The 21,479-nt window shown below is 40.5% G+C and overlaps 1 protein-coding gene across 7 annotated transcripts in view; it reads right to left on the bottom strand.

Annotated features, from left to right (window-relative positions):
• Positions 1 to 21,479, bottom strand: part of LRRC7 (leucine rich repeat containing 7) — a 265,921-nt gene that overhangs the window by 211,841 nt on the left and 32,601 nt on the right. For all 7 annotated transcript variants that reach the window (XM_060232004.1, XM_060232000.1, XM_060231999.1 and 4 more), the window contains exons 4-5: positions 19,861 to 19,950; positions 16,471 to 16,527 (exon numbers count right to left, since the gene is read on the bottom strand). In XM_060232004.1, the coding sequence (XP_060087987.1) occupies positions 16,471 to 16,527; positions 19,861 to 19,950 (147 nt within the window). The remainder of the gene's footprint in view (positions 1 to 16,470; positions 16,528 to 19,860; positions 19,951 to 21,479) is intronic.

The raw sequence follows: 21,479 nt of genomic DNA, 5'->3' as shown, positions 1-21,479 counted from the left end.
TTCAATAATAATAATATTTGTCATATTGAATAAAAATATGCTTCGTATTCAAACTAAGGGGTCTGTTGTAAAACTGCCATTAGAAACTGACTACCGCCCAGCAGGTGTGAGCTCCAGCTGTAAGATTAGATAAGGGAACAGCCTCCTACAGGCAACTTGATGTAAACAGATAGTGTAGAGGCATCTTGTAATGGAATTTTACCAGGGGAAATTTAGTGGGACCCTCCACACAGATAAGCCTGTGCGCCTGCCTGCTTGTGTGAATAAAACTGTCTGTATGTAGAATGATTTTAACTTAGTTGTTTCGGAAGCCCATGCCCGACTGGGTTCTGCTTATGGTACTATAAAGTAAACCTCGCTTCAAACCAGTAAGTCTGTGCAGACCTCATTATTTCTCTGCTTCACTACAACTTTGGCATTTTAATAAAGAAGATAATTGTTGGTGATTAAGGCAGAGTCAGTATACTCACTCTACTCATTTTATATTCTGCTTTGACTGGTTTGATTTCTTCAAATCTTCAGGCAGAGGTTCTTTCCTAGTCCTAAGACCAAAAACCAAGGCTGTGTCCTTTGTGCAATGTGCAAATAATTTCTTGAGCTATTGCTGAATTAATAAATGTACACAAAAAACAGTAGTGTATAAATCCCTCAATGCTAATATTTTCTGGCTTACAAACTGTTACATGCAGAAAACAGGGGAATAGTTGGTATTATTTTCTCTCAGTATAACTACGCATTTAAATAAATCCATTTAAATAAATAAATGAAAGAATACGTAAAGAATATGTAAAGAAATAAATACAGTACTAACACTCTTTTTAATGAAATGGCTACTCCACATGCTGGCTCACTGGATGCCAAAACGGTCCAAGGAAAAGAGCATGAGTGAGGGCCAGACTAGATGTTACAGTGTTCAACCTATAGAAGCTGACACCATTTTAGAAGGGGGAAATGGTTATTTAAAAATGCCATGGGGTGCAGTGCAGCAGTATCAGGTAATCGTTTTTTCTTCATGGCTTTTCAAATATTGAAGTAACGCCCCTGGCCACCAGCCAAATTCTTCTCTAAAATGGCATAGGCATTCACAGGTCAAAACTGGATGTTGTAATGTCTTAATTTTGTTCTGGGTTTCTGCTGACATGAGAGAGAGGGTAATAATACCCTTTGGAGCTATGTGGGAAAATTATGGATTTCATACGTCCATTTTTTAAAAATCAAAAGCATGAATGCAGTTGACACATTTTGAAGATGAGTGGTGTTAGCTTAGTAGTACACCTAGGTGAAACAGAAGCAAGGAACAGATGGTAGGGAAAGGATTACACTGAGCACAATGCTAGTGAAGGGATAATTTTACATAACTAAAAAATGTGGCAAACATGCAGTTAAGGTGGGGGGGTGGGGAAGCCTGAGTAAAAAGGCAGAAACATAAGCATTCAGCTCAGAGAATCTGAGTTTAGTCTGTGAGAATCAGACTGCCATTTCAGAATGTAATCTGCAGTTTTTAAAAAGATAGATAATAGAACAGACAAATGCAGACCACACATATCACATTTAGGAATGTGTGCGGACAAATAAGTGCAATTTGTAGTTTGAGGAACAAAAAAGGAAATATGAAGGTATATGTCAAAAGAAAAATTATGCAGGGAAGTTTATGTATGAGAACTTTAGGTGAGTTTAAAAGCCGCATAGTTGATAACCAGTTACAAGAAGAGGCCAGCAGGAAAAGTTTCAGTGTGCTACAAGGTCTGCACACGGGTTTTTTTTTTTTTTCAGAAAAAGCCCAGCAGAGGCTCATTTGCATATTAGGCCACACCCACTGATACCAAGCCAGCTGGAACTGCGTTCCCGTTCCTGTGCATTCCTGCTCAAAAAAAAAAAAATCCCTGGGTCTGCCACTGTGGTGCAGAGGTGGGGGGAGGTAGCTCCCCTAGGAACAGGATTTTAGACTGCCATGGCAAGGGAAAGGAAAAGAGAAAAGAGCACTTTGCTGGCACATATCCTCACACTTGCAGAAATATTAGTCTAAAAAGCCAGAATTGAAATGGTGCTGGTTGCATGTTCTAGGTAAGGCAGCACTCCCCTTGAAGGAGTAGCTTTGGAGTGCAACTAGATTCAGCATTAACTATGGATGCTTCATTTGCCACACAAGCCAAACCCTTTTCCTGGAGAAAAATGATCTACCCACAGATAACCTCTGCATTAGATTACTGTAATGTTCTCATTGTGGGACTGCCCCCCGATTTTCAAATTTTTATTGATCTAAATAGTACAAAATACAGTAACTACAATAACATTAGGTGGATTAGTACTCCATAATCTCAAATGAGGAAGTTTGCAACACTACATAATTACATGCTCATAAACCAGTATTAAGTAAAAAAAAACTTTTAGAGTAAAAATAGATTATAATAACTAGGCTACAAAGTAATATACAAAGTTTCAAATAAGGAGTATAGTTTTTGCTACATCAGACAACCACGGTGTAGTTCGTTGATTTGAAATATGATTTGTAAAAGCAGACCACAGTGCTTCAAAATTAGAAATATAGTCAGATTAATTAATATTAGAAGCTATGTGGGACTGTCCTTGAAGATTTCTCAGACAACTCAGTTGGCGCAAAATGCCACAGCCAGGATACAAACAGGTACTCTTTGATGTACTCATATTACACTAGTGTTAGAAAGCCTGTATTTCTTTCCAGTGGGTTTTCAGACACACTTCAATATATTAGTTTTGACATTTAAAGCCCCAAGTAGGTTGGATCCAGGTATTTGAAGGACTGCCTCTTCCCATACAATCCAGACTGCACGTGAAAATTTTCATCAGGAGCCCTGAATGGGGTGCCTGTCCGCCCTCACCTGCTGAATGGAGGCAGAAGACACCTGGTGCCACAATTGTGGAATGGTTTCTCCCCATAATTACCCAACACAATTCATGCTGTCATTTTTGGTACCAGGTAAATTCTTTAAATTTTATTGGGTTTTTCCTTAGGGTTGCAGGGTTGGAGAGACATAAACTCCATTAGTTGATGAATTAGCTGTTGCTATATGAGTTACTGATCATACGAGATATCTTATTGTCTGCTGAGTTTTTCTTAGGATATTATATTATACTGCACTTTATTTTAATGTAATTAAATTGTCACTTGTTAATTTATGTTATATTTAACTTTTGAGTTTGAAGGATACTATGGATTTTGTTCTTACTATATTAACAGTGTAAGGCACCTTGAACATTTAATGGAAAGACATAGCATATATTTTATATGAACATAAGTCGTGCCGTGTATCTATACAAAGGGATTTTATAAGGCTACATTAATGTCATGTAGACTTCTGTTGGCAGCCTGTCAAGCAACACAGTTGATCCTAGTTACTCTAACTAAGGGATTCTCTAACACTGTGGAAACTACAATGAAGCCCACAGAAGACTTCAGTATATAGGAGTAGGCCCAAAACTTAAGTCAGTTAGTCCTACCTCTTGATTCATAATTTAGAATCAGTGAATCAGTGGCCTGTGATATGGTGAGCATTAATTGGCTGAAGGAGCGTTTGCCACAGAATACAAAAGCCTAGACACAGACTGATACAAGTTAATGTTGAAGCAGATGACAGAAGCTGGCTGAAAGAAAAAGTGGTGTCCCTAGCTGACAAAGGAAGTTTTGACTCTTGAAAGCTTATACCCTAGAAATCTAGTTGGTCTTTAAGATGCTACTGAACTCAAATCTTGCTAGTGTTCTAGGTGAATGACAGACTAGCAAGATGGAGATCAGAAGAGGAACAAGAAGAAGGCCAGTCAAGAAGTAGCACCCTGTTTTGAGAATAATCTACTAGCTTCAGAAGTAGTGGCAGTTACTTTAATGATTCAGAGTATGCTTCCTAATCCCCAGGTTCCAGTGGGGGATTCCTCCGGTTTTGCAGGCTTCCCCCCACCCCCAGCCAGCTGGCCGGTGGGGGGAAGCCCCACCCACACAGCCACCATTTACCTCTAGAGCTCCAGCAGGTTTAGAAACCTGAAAACAGGTCCGTTTTTAAAATGTGTGCCTTTAAAGTTGAGCAGGAAGCAGGAAACAGGAAGCACTTCATGGGGAAAGGTCAGCAGCAGTTTCGTCAGAGCACAGCCCTTCCATTTGTTTTGCTTTTGTTTTCAAAGCAAGTAAAGTTGTGGAGGAACCAGACCAGTAAGTGTGTATGTGAGAGAGAGAAAGATAGAGGGAGGGGGCAGGGGATTCCCCGGTTTGGAGGCCCTCCCTCCACTTTAGAAAGCCTTAGAAAGCGTGGAGGGGAGGGAAATATCTACTGGGCACTTTACTATTCCCTATGGAGAACAATTCCCATAGGGAATAATGGGGAATTGATCCACAGGTATCTAGGGCTATGGGGGGATGTCCTTTGAGGTAGAGGCACTAAATTTGTAGCATTGCATCTGATGCCATTCCTCAAAACACCCTCCAAGTTTAAAAAGGATTGGACCGGGGGGGCAATTCTATGAGTCCCCAAAGAAGGTGCCCCTATCCTTCATTATTTCTAAGGGAGGAAAGGCAATGAAAAGGTGTGCAGTCCCTTTCAATATGATGGCCAGAACTCCCTTTGAAGTTCAATTGTACTTGTTCCAATCTTGCTCATGACTCCACTCCCAATGTGTCCTGGCCCCATGCCCAATGTCTCCTGGCCCCACCCCCAAAGTCCCCAGATATTTCTTGAATTGGACTTGGCAACCCTAATTCAGAGCAGCCTGAGAAAGAGAATAGTCAGAAAAAGACTTCAGTACAAAGTAAGTTGGTACTTTATAAAAGCTAACTGGGGAAGAGACTATATTGACAGAAAGTTGGCTAAGTTCAAAAATTAAATTTAAAAAAGAAATGCCACCTCCCTTACTTGCAAAATGAAGTACCTAATTTACACAACCATTAAAGTAATTACTAAGTAATTGCAACTATCCAGCAATTGAAACATCAGTAATTACTAGTAATTGCAAATATCCAAATAAACTATATTATCTTTATGTTCAAGAAGTCATTCTTTAATGAATATTTCAATTTTTTGCTTATTAATTTTAACCTATGCTTTCATTCTCTGTTCACCAAACTTCTGGGGTTATTATAAAGGATATTTTAACTTCACTTAGTAAATGGTGGAAATGAAACGTAAAGGCTAAGTAAGAAAGGGGTTTAATACAAACATGAAAAAAATAAATCTTATTCTGTCTGGAATAGGGTTGCCAAGTCCAATTCAAGAAATATCTGGGGATTTTTGGGCTGGAGCCAGGAGACTTTGGAGGTAGACAGGAGACATTGGGGCGGAGCCAGGAGCAAGGGTGTGGCAAGCATAACTGAACTCCAAGGGAGTTCTGGCCATCACATTTAAAGGGACAGCACACCTTTTTTAAAATGCCTTCCTTCCATAGGAAATAATGAAGGATAGGGGCACTTTCTTTTGGGGCTGATAGCATTGGACCCCCTAGTCCAATCGTCTTGAAACTTGAGGGGTATTTTGGGGAGAGGCACTAGATGTATACTGAACATTTGGTGCCTCTACCTTAAAAAACAGCCCTCCCAGAGCCCGATACCTCCAGATCAATTCCTTATTATACCCTATGAAAATCGATCTCCACTGACATCTCTACTCACGAGTTGCTGCCAACTTCTTCAAAGTAACACAGACACACCATCCCAAGAGGAAGCCTTTCCAATCGGAGACAGAAGCCTCCAGAGGTGGAAAGTCACATGGTGGCTGTGGGGGCAGGGCTCCCCCCCGCCAGCCAGCTGACTGGGGGTGGGAAGGAGCCTGGGAAAGTGGAAGAACCTCCGCTGGGACCTGGGGATTGGCAAGTCTAGTCTGGAAGTTGTAAAATGCTTCATTGTTGAGAACTAGAAGTGGTGATTTTTAAAACCCTATCATTCACAGTGTATGCCATCTGAAGCTAAGTACATGTTATGCTCAAGCCCAGTAACAGCCCAGACTTTAATAAAAAGAAAAAAACAAGCTTAGAAAAGGTACTTTGAAGCAGAGACGCTGTTGGGGGGTGTTTAATTCTTTTCTCACTTGTCACTTATTTATTCCAAGTCAAAATCTATAACTGTCTACTGATTACTTCCCTCTTTAGCACATAAGTTGATGGTTCCTCTGATAGCACTACTGAAGAAGGAGAAGCTCAAATTTAAAAAGTTAAATACACCAGTTAAGTTTTAAATTAATGAATTCTGACCTAATGGAATTTATGCAGTTCAGATCATAAAGATTTATTTCCTATATGAAAGCCATTTTTGCTTTAGCAAAAAGCCATTTTTTCTATTAGTAGCTGTATAAACTAAATATACTGCAACTTCATATCCTCACAAAGTGACTTACCAAACATACACACTGCTCATTTCAAACTCTAAATTTTGAGAAGGTATAGCATACACATGAGGGATCTAAAAACATTTAAAATATTCAGTAATTTACGCAAAACAGAAAAAATTGCTTTAATAAGTAAAAAATGTTACCTTCCAAGACACAGAACCAAACTAGACATGACAGCATCCACATGTCCAACATAGGGACATAGCTGCCATTTTAGACCCTAATACAAGTGATATACAAATGTTGTGAAGGTCCAATCTTACTCAGGCTTGCAGTTTGGTGAGGTGCTCTTGTTCCCCCTCCATACTTTGTCAAGTGCTGAAAGAGCCAAACTACATTTTACAGTAAATTCAACTTTCAATTTCAGTAGGAAATAGAATATGATTTAAAAAAAAAGTTGTGAAAGTTCTAGAAGAGGGCTAAGTAGTACTCCATCAAGTTTTCACTAAGTTAACAGAGTGAGAGTTGGCACTCTCAGAAACTCATACTGACCACTTAGGTTCTGCTTCTCTCTGACCTGAAAACTCCAGAACCAAGTTGGAACTGCCATTTTTGAGAAACACACTTAAAAATATTATTAACAATACAATATGCAAAGAGGCATCATAGTAATCCATTAAAAACTAGTACCTTATCAAAAGATAGCCTTAATGGTCTTTAATAAATACTAGCATCATCCAAGTAATGCAATTCTAAGAATGCTCATCCTCAGCAGAGCATTGTGGATACTGTATTTCAACTAGTTACTGGTATGCTGTTAATAAACTGTATTTTCTTCCTTTCAGTTTCTTACACTTTTTCCTGTAATTGATATAGATTGAAGAGATGTATCATGAAGACAAACACAAGCCTGCCACTGCTGGAAGTAAATGCAACTTAATATTGCTTACAACCATAGAAGAATAATTATTATCATAAAATTGAACTCTTAAAATTACATTTTCAGGATATTTTTATATACTTTCTATAACTAGCACTGAAGAGGAGCTGATATCTGTCATTTGGAGAGCAATTGTAATTCTGAGTGATCTCCAGCCCTCACCTGGAGATTTGCAACAGTAGTTTCCCCAGGAGGAAATGGCATTATATCTGTCTGAAGTCTCATCCTTTCTCAAATCCCATCCCTTAAATCTCCAGGAATTTCCTAACCTGGAGTTGGCAACCATATCTCCTTCCCCTCATCTGTCCCTCTGACTTCAGCTTTCCATTGCCTTCCCCCTCCCTGCAGCCTCTACATATGAAAAGGACAATCTTTCTTCACAGTGGTGTGGGGGGGAGACCAAAGTAGCTTACATTATTCTCCTCTCCCCACTTTGATCTGCACAACCCTGTAAGGTAGGTTAGGCTGGAAGTCTGTGACTGGCCCAAAATCAGCCAGTCAGCTTCCACGGCAAAAATCTGGGTCTGGCAGACCCGGCTCCGAAGCCCACCCACCCCCAACCCTTGGGTTTCACTCACCTCCTCACCCTTGCTATTTTCCCACCCACCCTGCAGCTGAAACAGATGTTAGCTTTCCATCCCCCCCCCCCCATATATATGTGTGTGTGTCCCCCCCTATGTCTGTGCTGGCTCAAAGTCCTGAAACAGGTCCAGAATGCCGAGAAAGAATAATAATGGGGGATGCAGGGGGAGCATGACAAAGGTCACACACACGATGAAGCACAGCATTCCTTTAGTTTGCAGTGCATTGTTGCCACCTTTTCCTGTCATATCCAGACTTGTGGTGTTTAGCATCAGTGTGAGCTTGTGGCATGAATTTTTTTTTACCTGGCATGGTTGTATTGTAGTATACCATAGAGTATGCACCTCAGGGCAGGTATTTCCTGGAGACTGGCAACAATGGTTCTCCAGGCAGAAATGGCTGATTTTGAGAGTGGATTCTATGTCATGGTACCTGTTGAGGTCCCATCCTTTCTCAAACTCACCATTTCCAGGCCCCACCCATCAAATCTCCAGGAATTTCCCAACCCTGAGTTGGCAATTGCTAATTCACATTGGCTGTCATAGAGCAACTGCTGCTGAACAGGAGTAGGCAGCCTGGCCTAGTTAAGTCATGCCAGCCGGGTGGCATCAAGTCACTCAGAGGATGCTGCCAGGCCTAGGATAGCCAACCTCCAGGTGGAGCCTGAAGATCTCCTAGGATCAGAACTGAATTCCAGACAACAGATCTCTCCCCATCCTGGAGAAAATAACTGCTTTGGACGGCGGACTGTACGCTATTCTATTCACCTGAGGCCTCTCCCTTTACTGAAAAAGGCAGCCTGGGTTGCCAAGCAACAGCCTCTGGCTAGCAGTTCCTAGGGGACACTCCCAGCGCGGCCTTGCCTCACTGGCTTTTGTGTGGCCTTTGGAGGCTGCATGTGCCGAGAGGCCTTTCGTGAGGCTGCAGTAGCTCTGCAGCCTTTTCTGAGGCTGGCTGACAGAGAGGGCACAGAGAAGAGTTGGCTGTCTCTGGGGTAAGACTGTTAATATTCCTGGACCTGAGTAGGCGGGGGCAGAGGAACATGTCTCTCACAGTTTACTGTTTGCTTCACTGTTTGCTTTCCAGCAGCAATGTTTTTGGGGGAGGGGGAGATGGACTGTCCCAGACTTCTTACAACAGGCCTCAAGGAGATGCAGTACTGATCAATATGATGATGATGCTATTGGATATATATCCCGCCCTCCATTCCGAAGAATCTCAGTGCGGATCACAATCTCCTTTACCTCCCCCCCCCACAACAGACACCCTGTGAGGTGGGTGGGGCTGGAGAGGGCTCTCACAGCAGCTGCCCTTTCAAGGACAAACTCCAAAGGGATCTGTTGAGGCTGGGTGAGTGGGCGTCAACGTGGCAGATGCGGTTCAATGTGGCCAAGTGCAAAGTAATGCACATTGGGGCCAAGAATCCCAGCTACAAATACAAGTTGATGGGGTGCGAACTTACAGAGACTGACCAAGAGAGAGATCTTGGGGTCGTGGTAGATAACTCACTGAAAATGTCAAGACAGTGTGCGTTTGCAATAAAAAAGGCCAACGCCATGCTGGGAATTATTAGGAAGGGAACTGAAAACAAATCAGCCAGTATCATAATGCCCCTGTATAAACCTATGGTGCGGTCTCATTTGGAGTACTGTGTGCAGTTCTGGTCGCCGCACCTCAAAAAGGATATTATAGCATTGGAGAAAGTCCAGAAAAGGGCAACTAGAATGATTAAAGGGCTGGAACACTGCCTATGAAGAAAGGTTGAAACGCTTGGGACTCTTTAGCTTGGAGAAACGTCGACTGCGGGGTGACATGATAGAGGTTTACAAGATAATGCATGGGATGGAGAAAGTAGAGAAAGAAGTACTTTTCTCCCTTTCTCACAATACAAGAACTCGTGGGCATTTGATGAAATTGCTGAGCAGACAGGTTAAAACGGATAAAAGGAAGTACTTCTTCACCCAAAGGGTGATTAACATGTGGAATTCACTACCACAGGAGGTGGTGGCGACCACAAGCATAGCCACCTTCAAGAGGGGTTTAGATAAAAATATGGAGCAGAGGTCCATCAGTGGCTATTAGCCACAGTGTGTGTGTGTATATTTTTTTAAAAAAATTGCCACTGTGTGACACAGAGTGTTGGACTGGATGGGCCATTGGCCTGATCTAACATGGCTTCTCTTATGTTCTTATGACAACCTCTGCCAGAGCTATGGCTGACCCAAGGCCATGCTAGCAGGTGCAAGTGGAGGAGTGGGGAATCAAACCCGATTCTCCCAGATAAGAGTCCACACACTTAACCACTATACCAAACTGGCTCTCAATAAGCCCCCAGGAGAATCTGTCAGCAGAGAACTGTCTTTCTCAAAGGTCAGTAGCCTTCTGGTGGGGTTCTGGCTTGACAGGGCCGGTAGTAGACGGATTATAGAGGGACTACCCAATGAGAGGGGGGAGTGCTGGCAGACAGTGCAAGGCCACTCCTGCGGTTGCCACAACTTCCAATAAAATTGGGGACAGTGCAAGGCCACTCCTGTTGTTCCCACAACTTCCAATAAAAATTGAGGATTGAGCCAACACGTTGAGCTTTTATTATATCTATGATAGCAATCCACATTGCTACTGCAGGCAATCTTTCCCCTTCTCCATCTACACAGGCACTGACTCACTGGGGAAGAATTCTGATCCCTGCTCAGCTATGTTTCAAGTTTATTTCAATTTATATTTCAATTGAATTTCACTGGGTGACCCTGATGTAGTCACAGTCCCTCAATCTCACAGGACAGCTGTGAAGATGAGCTCATTGAAAAAGAAAAGGATAAAAATGTAAGACATTTTATTTAAATTGAGAATTAGTAGTGCTGCATAGTTTTCACAAATGGGACAATAATTCAGCCTTCACATCAGTTTGCTCTGGATGCTTTTCTTACTGCACATTTTCTACAGCTATACTTACACTGTTTGTTTAAACCAGGGGTGGGGAACTTCCATCCTGAGAACCATATATGGTCCGCAAAGACACTTGGTGTGGCCCTCAGGGATAGCTGGGCTGAACTGAGCCATGTGGCAGCCTCCCTGGGACCTGGCTGGCCAGCAAGCATTGTGGGGCCCAGCCGCACTATGCAGCAACCTCCCCTGGGCCTGGCAGGGCTCACAGGGCCCAGATGTACTGTGCAGCAGCCTCCCTGGGACCTGATTATCCCAGATGGTGTGGCCTAATATACTAATGAGTGTGTGACCTAATATGTTAATATTAGGGAATGTGGTCTAATATGCTACTGAGTTCCTGCTGGGTTTTTTCTACAAAAAAACCCTGGACCTATGCATTTTGCTAGGGCAGCTGGCCGTTTGTGTGTGTGTGTGCGCCAGATTAGGTTCTCCCCACATAACTTCAAATAGAAAAACAATTATTTGCATTAATTTTGCTGGCCTGAATCATTCTCCCTCAGCAGAGCACTGTTTTTTTAAGTTGATAATTTTTTATGGTCTTCAAATGACGTTATAAATATCCATATGGCCCTTGGTAGAAAAAAGGTTCCCCATCCCTGGTTTAAATCAACAATTTGGCTACTCTTGTTTTAAAAAAAACAGAGGCATGTGTGGAACTCATGCCAAACCATAGATTTTTAGAAATTAAAAGACTTTGCTCCTTGGGAGGATAGCTATGGTGAACCTGGGCAGTATAATAAAAAGTAGAGACATCACCCTGCCAACAAAAGTCCGTATAGTTAAAGCGATGATATTCCCAGTAGTAATGTATGGCTGTGAGAGCTGGACCATAAGGAAGGCCGAGCACAGAAGAATAGATGCTTTTGAGATGTGGTGCTGGAGAAGACTCTTGAGAGTCTCTTGGACTGCAAGAAGATCCAAACAGTCAGTCCTAAGGGAAATCAACCCAGACTGTTCACTGGAAGGTCAGATGCTGAAGCTGAAGCTCAAATACTTTGGCCACCAAATGAGAAGGGAGCACTCACTGGAGAAGATCCTGATGCTAGGAAAGACAGAAGGGAAAAGAAGAAGGGGACAGCAAAAGATGAGATGACTGGACAGTGTTACTGATGTAACAAGCACGAATTTGAGCAGACTTCGGAGGATGGTGGAAGACAGGAGGGCCTGGTGTGACTTTGTCCATGGGGTTGTAAAGAGTCAGACTCGACTGTGCGACTGAACAACAAAAAAAGCACTATTTTGAATGAAATTCCCAACTATGCTCCTAGGGCTCTAGCAACGTATCTTACATTGCATCTGAACTTTATTCATCAGGGTGGGATGCTATAATTAGTATGTGAAATATCCAAATATATTTTATGTCTGTATTTGCCCACATTACAGATTGACTGGGGCTAGAGTTGCCATCCCCCCCCCCCGAGGATTTCCTGTTGCCAGGTGCCATCCCCCACCATCAATCAGCTGGCCAGTGGGGGGACTTATCAGAAACAGCAGGGAGGCCCAGGCTACATAGCCAGTGATGTTGCAACATCACTTCCAACATGAAGCCATTTTTACCATAGCATTTTTGCCCTAATACCAGAACATCACCACAACTGCTGGTGAGGTATTAATTTTGCTTTTCCAAAACTGCTGGGGAGCATTACTTAGGGTTGCTGTGTGAGAGAACTGTGTGAGGGGTGCTATGTGAGAGAATTGTGTGAGTGCTTGGAGCCTGCTGGAGAGGGGTTTCTGATTGCTTCTATGTGTGTTTTGTGTGTCTTTTGCTGAGAGAGGAGGGACTGTTTGCCTGGGGGTGGTTGCTGACCCCACCATCTACTGTTGCTCTGGCTGTTGGGTCAGAGGTGGGGGCCTGAGTCTTTAAATTGCATAGCTCCTCCTTGCTAAAGGCACAAGCCAAAAGGCAAGAGCGAAAGGGCTCTTGGCCTGTGGCTCTTAGCCTGGGGGTACTGTAGGAGGGTGAGTAGTTCCTCACAAGTAGTCTGAAGATGCAGTTTGAAGGTGGAATTTACAGGGAAGTCAAGAGAAAGAGAACTAATTTGGAAATGGATTGCAGCAGCATGACTGGTGAGGAGCTGAGGCAGTGACGTGTAAAGCCTGTGGGATGTTTGCATTTATACCTAAGGATAGCAGCAATTACACTTGCAGCAAATGTAAGTTGGTAGTCTTGTTGGAGGAGAAGATATGGGAACTTGAGGCACCCTTGTCCACACTACAGTGTATAAAGGAAGATGAGAATTTCCTTGACAGAACCCATGAAGTACTCTTGAAAGGAGAACAGGAGGAAGAGAAAAAGGTATCTCAGCAAATGAAATAGAACCCAACACAGGAGGAGGGCTCATAGAAAAATGTAACACACAGGGACAGGAAAATCAGGAGAAGTTATAAGCCTCTGCTGCTCAGCAATCAGTTCCAGGATCTCCCTGCAGATACTTATTCTGAACCATTGGAACAAGAGCTACTTCCCCAGCCTCTGCGAAGCTTGAGGGAAGTTTCTCAGGACCCTGTGGATAAGAAGCCTGGAGCTTCCACTCCCCAATATAGGAAGAGAAGGGTGCTGGTAATTGGAGATTCCTTGCTCAGAGGGGTAGAGCCCAAAGTGTGCTGACCAGATTTATCATCTTAGGAGCTATGCTGTCTACCAGGTTCATGCATCCAGGATGTGACAGAAAGGACAGGAAGACTCATCAAGCCCACAGATTACTATCCTTTCTTGCTGATCCATGTGGAAACAAATGATACTGCCCAGCACAGCCCTGAACATATTAAAAGAGACTATGTGGCTCTGGGTCAGAAAGTGAGAGAGCTGGGAGCACAGGTTGTTTTAATCAGTTCTTCCTGTTGCAGGCCATGGCTTAGGACAAAAAAGAACAATACTTCAAATAAACTGGCTACGTCGATGTTTCATCAGGAAAGATTCGGATTTTTGGACCATGGCTTACGCTTTTGAGATGGTGGTCTTCTATTAGAAGATGGTTTGCAACTTACGAAGGTAGAGAAAAGGGTGTTTGGTATAAGAGCCTTGCTAACCTAATAAGGAGGGCTTTAAACTAAATTGTATGGGGAAGCAAGACAGTAATTCAAAGCCTAGCATGATACCAATAACTGGAAATAAGAAAGCTAAAGCTTTGCAGAGAGTGGCACATATGCTCAGTAACATTAACTTGCAGGCATGTACAGAAACAAAACCTTCAGCATGCATAAAACATGGATTCTACATTAATACGCAGAGTTTGGGAAACAAGCAGGAGGAACTGGAAGTCCTAATACAGGAAGAAGACTATGACATAATTGGCCTTACTGAAACTTGGAATGACACAATTGGAATATTAGGACTTATTTAAAAGGGACAGGTAATAAGAAAGGGCAGAGGTGTAACATTGTATGTGAAGGAGGTATATACTTGGGAGGAAATACGTGAATCTGAGCATGGCACCTTGGTAGAGAGTTTCTGGGTTAAAAAAAAGGAGTAAGAAATAACAGTAATATTAAGGTGGGGGTCTGCTATAGACCACCAAGCCAGGCAGAGGACTTGGATGAGATACTCCTACAAAAGACTGCAAAGTTCTCAAAGTCGAAGAACACAGTGCTAATGGGAGATTTCAACTACCCGGACAACTGTTGAAAGTCTAACTCTGCTAAAAATGGTAAATCAAATAAATTCCTGACTTGTATTGCTGACAACTTCCTTTTCCAGAAAGTGGAAAAGGAAACAAGGGGATCTGCTATCTTGGACTTGATCCTCACCAACAAGGAAGAATTGATTGATGAGGTAGAAATAGTGGGCACCCTGGGCAGTAGTGACCACGTGATTTGGAGTTTACAGTCTTAGGGAAGGGAAAACCTTTACGTAGTCAGACATAAAGGTTGGACTTCAGAAAGGCAAACTTTGACAAAATTAGAACTATGCTGGGTAAAATCCCATGGTCAGAAATACTTAAGAAGAAGGGAGTTCAAGAGGGGTGAGAGTTTCTTAAAAGCAAAATATTGAATGCACAATCACAAATAATTCCTATGAAAAGGACAAATGGGAGGAGCCTAAAGAAGTCAAGGTGGCTCTTTAAACAGCTCTCTAAAGACTTGAGAAATAAAAAAGACTCATTCAGGAAATGGAAGGAGGGTCTTATAACCAAGGATGAATATAAACAAATAACCCATGTTTGTAGAGAAAGAGTTAGGAAAGCTAAAGCTCAGTATGAGCTTAGGTTAGCAAAAGATGCTAAAAACAACAAAGAAGGGTTACTCTTTTTATGTACAAAGTAAGAAAAAGAGTAAGGACATGATAGGCCTATTGCAGGGACAGGAAAATGAAATTGTAGCAGGTGATGAAGAGAGGGCAGAACTGCTCAATTGCTACTTTTCCTCAGTCTTCTCTTCTGAGGGAAATGGTGCTCAACGGGGCAAAAACAGAACATATAACGAAGGTAGTGAGTTGCAATCTAGGATCACCATAGGGGTTGTATATAAACACTTAGTTTCCTTAAATGAAACTAAATCCTCAGAGCCGGATGAACTGCATCCAAGGGTACTAAAAGAACTTGTGGATGTAATTTCCGAGCCTCTGGCCATTATTTTTTTAGAATTCTTGGTGAGCAAAAATTTTACAGGGGATACACAAATCCAGTCAATCAGATTCAGAGTACTGAAGTGCAGATAATGGGGATTGCATCATATACAGATGTTGACAAATAACTGAATGGATTTCATCACCACATTTACTATTCAAGATATAAATTTTAGAACCCCTCTTGTGTATACATGTCATAGAAAAGTTATAGCAGAATCCAAATAGCCACAGGAATATACACAGAAGGCATTTCAAAAAGCTTAACATGTTTGTGCTTTATCTGAGTTCAGAAATACTGCCAGAGAGTTTATAATTCCATATTACATTCTATGATTGCAAGATATTAAAACTTTCAAAGTGTCACCTACCACTGCTATTCTCAGACTTGGTAATTACTTGATGATAATGGCATTATAATTTTTCTTCTGCTAAATAATCTGATTTTTTTAAAAAAAATTGATGCTCAACACAAATGTAATCTGTATAAATTCCATATGCTATAAAGGACTCATATCCACTGGGTTACCTTGGGTTATCAGCAGGATCACAGAAGAATTTTGCAGAAGCTGAATTATTGTAACAGATGCATTATAATAGTAAGATTTTTTATTCTAACCATGTCTTGAAATCCAGTATGAAGCTGTTTGCCAAAGTGCTATTAACTAATAATCTGTTCACCATGATTAGTATTGGTGGGTATCATGCCTGTCCCTGTGATGAGTATCATGAAAACAAATTTCAGATTGGAAAACTGCAACAGCAACAGCCTATTGTCTTGGATGCATGGTAGAGTTTGTAATGGGATTTCATTAAGCAGCTGAATATAGTTACTTCCACAGTAGGAAAATATGTATGCATTTTCCAATGGTTGGGTCCTTTTGAATGAAATTATGTTATGTTAAAATTTACATTTTAAACTGCATTAAATTGTAAATGTTTATCTGCCTATTTCAATGATAATGATTTATACTCAGTATTTATTATTTGTAGGCATCAATAACCATAACTAAAAATATATCAGCAAAACATGTACTTGTTCAAAAGAATTAAAATCAATATTGCAAAAGAAATAACTCAGCAAAACAGAACAATTCTAACAAGAACAATGACACTCCAAACAATTCAGATAACTAAAATACACAAGCACTTACTTTGGTAGAGTTTTCAAGTGATTCTCTCGTAATTCCAATATTCGTAATTTAACAAGTCTAGAAGTGTTAAAGACAAAAATGTCATAAATGCAATTAAAAATGTACTGAACATATACAACAGTTACTAGGAAGCTCTGTATTTTAGTAAAAAATACCCTAGCCATATATGTGCATGAAATTATTCCATGCACCTGGCAAGCCTCTAATGAGAATCACAGCTATATGTCTGCTGCTGAAAATAACAATCTTAAATTATTTTTGCTGATTATTTCAACAGACAGATATTTGCTAAATATTAAGATTCAGTAAATTTCTAAGCTTTTGGGTATTCAACTAACTTTAAGACAAAGCACTTCAATTTTTATTGCTAGTATTGCTCTTTTGCAAAATCTTATTTTGTTTTAATATTGTTTTTACATATAAAAACTTTACCTCCTGAATGCCTTATTAGTTTTTATATGAATTTTATTATAATATAATTACATTCCAGAAATCAGAAACATAGTAAAATTTGGAACAGGCAAATTTAGATCTATTACTAACTCAATATATTTCCATAACTTCCAGAAAAAGGTAGGGGTTCACAAGTGTCAATACACAGTAATGGCTTAAAAAAAAATCTGAAAAACCAGAATACATTACTTACTACACTATGGTAAAGGCTGTAGCAGTCCATGTAAATTCATATTTTTCCAGGAGTTCAGATTCTACACAAACAGGATCAACTTCAAACTATATTTATACAGAATTTACAATTGCCTAATTTCTCTATGCATGTTTATTGTTATACTGTATTACCTAAATAGTAATACTAATTATACTCATAAAATTATAATCTATTACTGAACCAATTATTAAATTGGCAAGGATATCATAACATTTTTAGAGCAACTGAAAATCCCAGTAAACAGCTGAACTGTAGTTAAACAGCCTTCAAAAAATCTGTTCTCCACCATTGAAGATTATAATTTCAGTGTTGTATACGGTCCAGGTAGGTTTTAATAATTTTTCTCAAGTTCCTTTCAAGGGTGTCAAACCCTAGAAAATCTTTTTTACAGACATACAGAAGTCAGTATCTTTATTGTTAGCATCACTTATAGAGATGCTTTGGTCCTTGCTTTGTATAATAAGAGATTCCTGTGAGGACTTGTTGACTTTTACCTGAGATGTTCTGCTGTTAACCGTTGATTCCCCCTCTGATGTATCATCTTTATAGGCAGTTGGCAAAATTGAAATTAAAAGTAGAAGTGAATATTGACTTGTCAGGGCTGTCATGGACCTGGACTAAATTGAGACCTAGGTTTCCTGTCACATTACCAATGCTGAGTTCTCCATGCCTACTATCTCTCTGCATATCAAACTTAATCCAATCACATATTTTATTGTCATTTGCCTGCTAATGTCATCTGATATAACTTTATTTTCAGATGGACTCACATTCTAGCTATATCTAAAGAAGTAAGCACTGACTTACAAAAGCTCATACCCTACACAAATTTTGTTAGTCTTTAAGGTGCTACTGGACTCGTACTCTTTTCTACTGCTTTTTACAGGGTTCCCCATGATGTTCTGGAGAACTGCAGACTGGACTCTAAGATAGTTAGGTGGATAGGAACCTGGTTGGAAAACTACACCCACAAGTAGTTGTCAATGGCCTGACTGAGAGAGGCATCCAGTGGGGTTCCACAGGACTTAGTACTGGGTCGTGTGCTTTTCAATATTTTTTATAAATGATTTGGATAAGGAGGTGGAGCGACCACTCATTATATTTGGAGATAGCACCAAACTGGGAGGAATAGCAAGCATCTTGGAAAACAGAGACAGAATTCAACAAGATCTGAACAGACTGGAAAAATGGGCAGCTGTGAACAGGATGTAATTTAACAAGGATAAGGGTAGAATACTGTGTCTGGGTTAGCAAAAATGAGAACCACACATACTGTATGAGGAATGTACTTCTCAATAGCAGTATGTATGAACAAGAACATGGGGGTATGGGTGGACTGTAAGCTAAATATGAGCAGCCAATGTGATGCAGCATCAAAAGGCTAATGCAGAGGCTTAACATCCACATTTCAAGAGGTCAGGGTCCCACTGTACACCACTTTGATCAAGTTGCACCTGGAATACTCTATGCAGTTCTGGAGGCCTCGTTTTAAAAAGTTCAGACTTAAATTACAGGTGGAAAGGTACCAGCTGGATATTAGAGGGGGGAATCTTATAGTAAAAAATAGTTCAGCAGTGGAATCAGCTACCTAGGAAGGTGGTAATCACCCCCTCACTGGCAATATTCAGGTAGCAGCTGGACATACAGAACAGCTGGACATGGATGCTTTAGGCTGATCCTGCATTGAGCAGGGGCTTAGACTAGATGGGCTGTATGTCCCCTTCCAACTCTTAGACAGAATGGCTGGTGATAAATCTTAGGATAAATGGAATGATAAATCTTAGACAGAATGGCTGGCAGCAAGAGTCAAGAAGAGGTCTCTTGCATTCTCATACTCCGTACATCTTGGCCTTGGGAGTTTCCTAGTTACTTTTGTATTAGTTATTTGTAGCAGGGTGATCATTCAAGATGGGTACAACTGTTCTGTATGGACAGCAAAAGTTAATTGGAAGGTGTTTCCAGCATATCTCACCAGTTGTTTGGATAACCCTTGGGATGGAGTCAAGATCTTTCTCCAGCAGAAAGATCTTGATTCCATCTCAAGGGTTCTCCAAACAACTGGTGAGATGTGCTGGAAACACCTTCCAATTATCTTTTGCTGTCCATATTCTGTCCTGATCTTTTTTCATGGGCTTACTGATTCTTAATGACATCTTTTTATATTTGAAAAATAGTTGGAAATTATGCCCCTCACAATTTAGTACACACCGCTGGCCAATGAGACATGAATTTCCTTCATTGTCAAATTTATACTAATATTATTGACTGAGAGAATGGCCCTTGGTGAATTGGTGTATATACCCTGTCATTCTGGGCAATATAGCTCTATTTTAAGTTTTATCAGTTCTCCATTTCATTAGCAACTCTCTCCTCTATAAGACCTCTTCTTCTCAAGCCACAAGAAACTACGCTATCAAAGATTTCAGGTTTTCATGGCTGGTAACATCATTAGGGTTTGTAGAATCTTTCGGGCTCAAGTGCCATGTTCTACTGGAGAAAGTTTTCCTTTCCAGAAGGAAAACTTTCTCCAGTAGAACATGGCACTTGAGCCCGAAAGATTCTACAAACCCTAATTACACTTATATGCCTCCTCTAATTCAGAAAGGAAGAACCATAGTTAAGTGCATAGTCTAGTTTTTATGTTTCAGATTTGTAAGCTGTCTTTTGAACCCAAGTTCAAATGCTTTTGGTAATGTGGTACTGACAATTACCGTAATGCTTACCTTCCAAAATTGGCTGGAAGAAATTCCAAAAAGGCATCATTTAGGTAGAGCTGAGTCAAGTTTAAAAGCTGTGTAAAACCATCTGGGAGCCTGAAAACAAGTTAAAGATTTAGCATATACATTTATGATACTATAGGAACAAAAAAACAAACAAAACATGTCCCACTCTCATTGCTGAACACTGAATGAAGAAAAATGTGTTGAAAAAATAAGGTTATGTCATCTTTTCATTTGTCTACACAAGCTTTTCAGTGATGGATTTCAAATTCTGAAATTATGCTGAACAACAACTGTTCTGTTTTTTAAAAATAGCCTCTGGAGTAAAACAGGATTTCAGACACACACACAGAGATAATATGCACAGAAGACAATTGTGAAGTCTAAAGTCTATAGCCTTGAACATCTGCTGCTGTTTGGACTCCTTCATGTTAGGCATAATTAACTATCTATAACATTTTTCTGATGCATTAACTGATCACAAAAGTGTCAAAGAAAAAAAAAATATATCCAGCCTGATAAATTGAGATAAAACCCATATAGGACTGTTTATAGGTGAGGAACAGATTTAGTGCATGTTACTTAGCCTATTAGGCTGTGCTGAGATACTTCAGGTGTACAGCAGATTTACCAGACTAACCTGGCCCTTGTCATGTTTAGTTACGTATGCCCAGGGCTTTTTCTGAGCAGGAATGCAGTTCCGGCTGGCTTGGTGTCAGGGTGTGTGGCCTAATATGCAAATGAGTTCCTGCTGGGCTTTTTCTACAAAAAAAGGCCTGGGTATACATAACTAAACATGAAAAGGGCCAGGTTAGTCTGGTAAATCTGCTATATACCTGAAGTATCTCAGCACAGTCTTTGTATCAAATGAATTATACTCTACTTTCCTTGAGAGGTTCTTAGCATCATGATACTCTTCAACTAACATTATGTCAGCTTTACTGCTAGCAACTAACTTTTACAAATACTAATAAGCAGAACCACTTATAGTGTCATCTTAAACAATCCTGCCTAATGGTGCCATCATAAATAAATTAGGTCTCTAAAGGCACTCAAAGATATTGCACAGCTAGCTGCTTTTTAAAAAAACATATGTATAACTACATTCAACCCTCAACTGTCATAGGTACCAGGTCCTCCAAGCCAGCACAGTAGTCATATACCTCTGGAAGAGCAGCACACTGATAATTCAGGGACTAAGCCTCTGGGGTCTCTTGAGATTCAATACAATTGACTTTCAGTTGCACCGTTTAAAAGGCCAAAGATCATAATGTAAACAATATTCTTGGGGTATCACATATCTGATCCACATGCCACAATCATTTGCCTGTATTCACACAAGTGTACAGAGACAGTTCCAGTAATTCCTAAGCAGCAATGTGGCAAATAGTAAAGCTCCTAATGATCTGATCCAAAATACAATTTTTTTTCTAGCTTGATGGTATTGAGAATTGTGCCAGTTCTCCAAGATGCTGCTTTGCATCTTGAAAGGAAAAAATGAAATTCAGTAGTCAGCAATCAAGCTGATCAGGCTGCTTTGCAGGCACACATACAAATCATGCTTAATGAGGGTGAACCTTTCATTGTTTCATTTAGTTTAAAAATATTTCTGACCCAAATCC

Source organism: Heteronotia binoei, chromosome 2, assembly GCF_032191835.1.
Source record: "Heteronotia binoei isolate CCM8104 ecotype False Entrance Well chromosome 2, APGP_CSIRO_Hbin_v1, whole genome shotgun sequence".
In the NCBI taxonomy this organism is placed as follows: domain Eukaryota; kingdom Metazoa; phylum Chordata; class Lepidosauria; order Squamata; family Gekkonidae; genus Heteronotia; species Heteronotia binoei.
The sequence above is the reverse complement of the archived record's forward strand: the minus strand, read 5'-3'. Positions and strand labels throughout refer to the sequence as shown.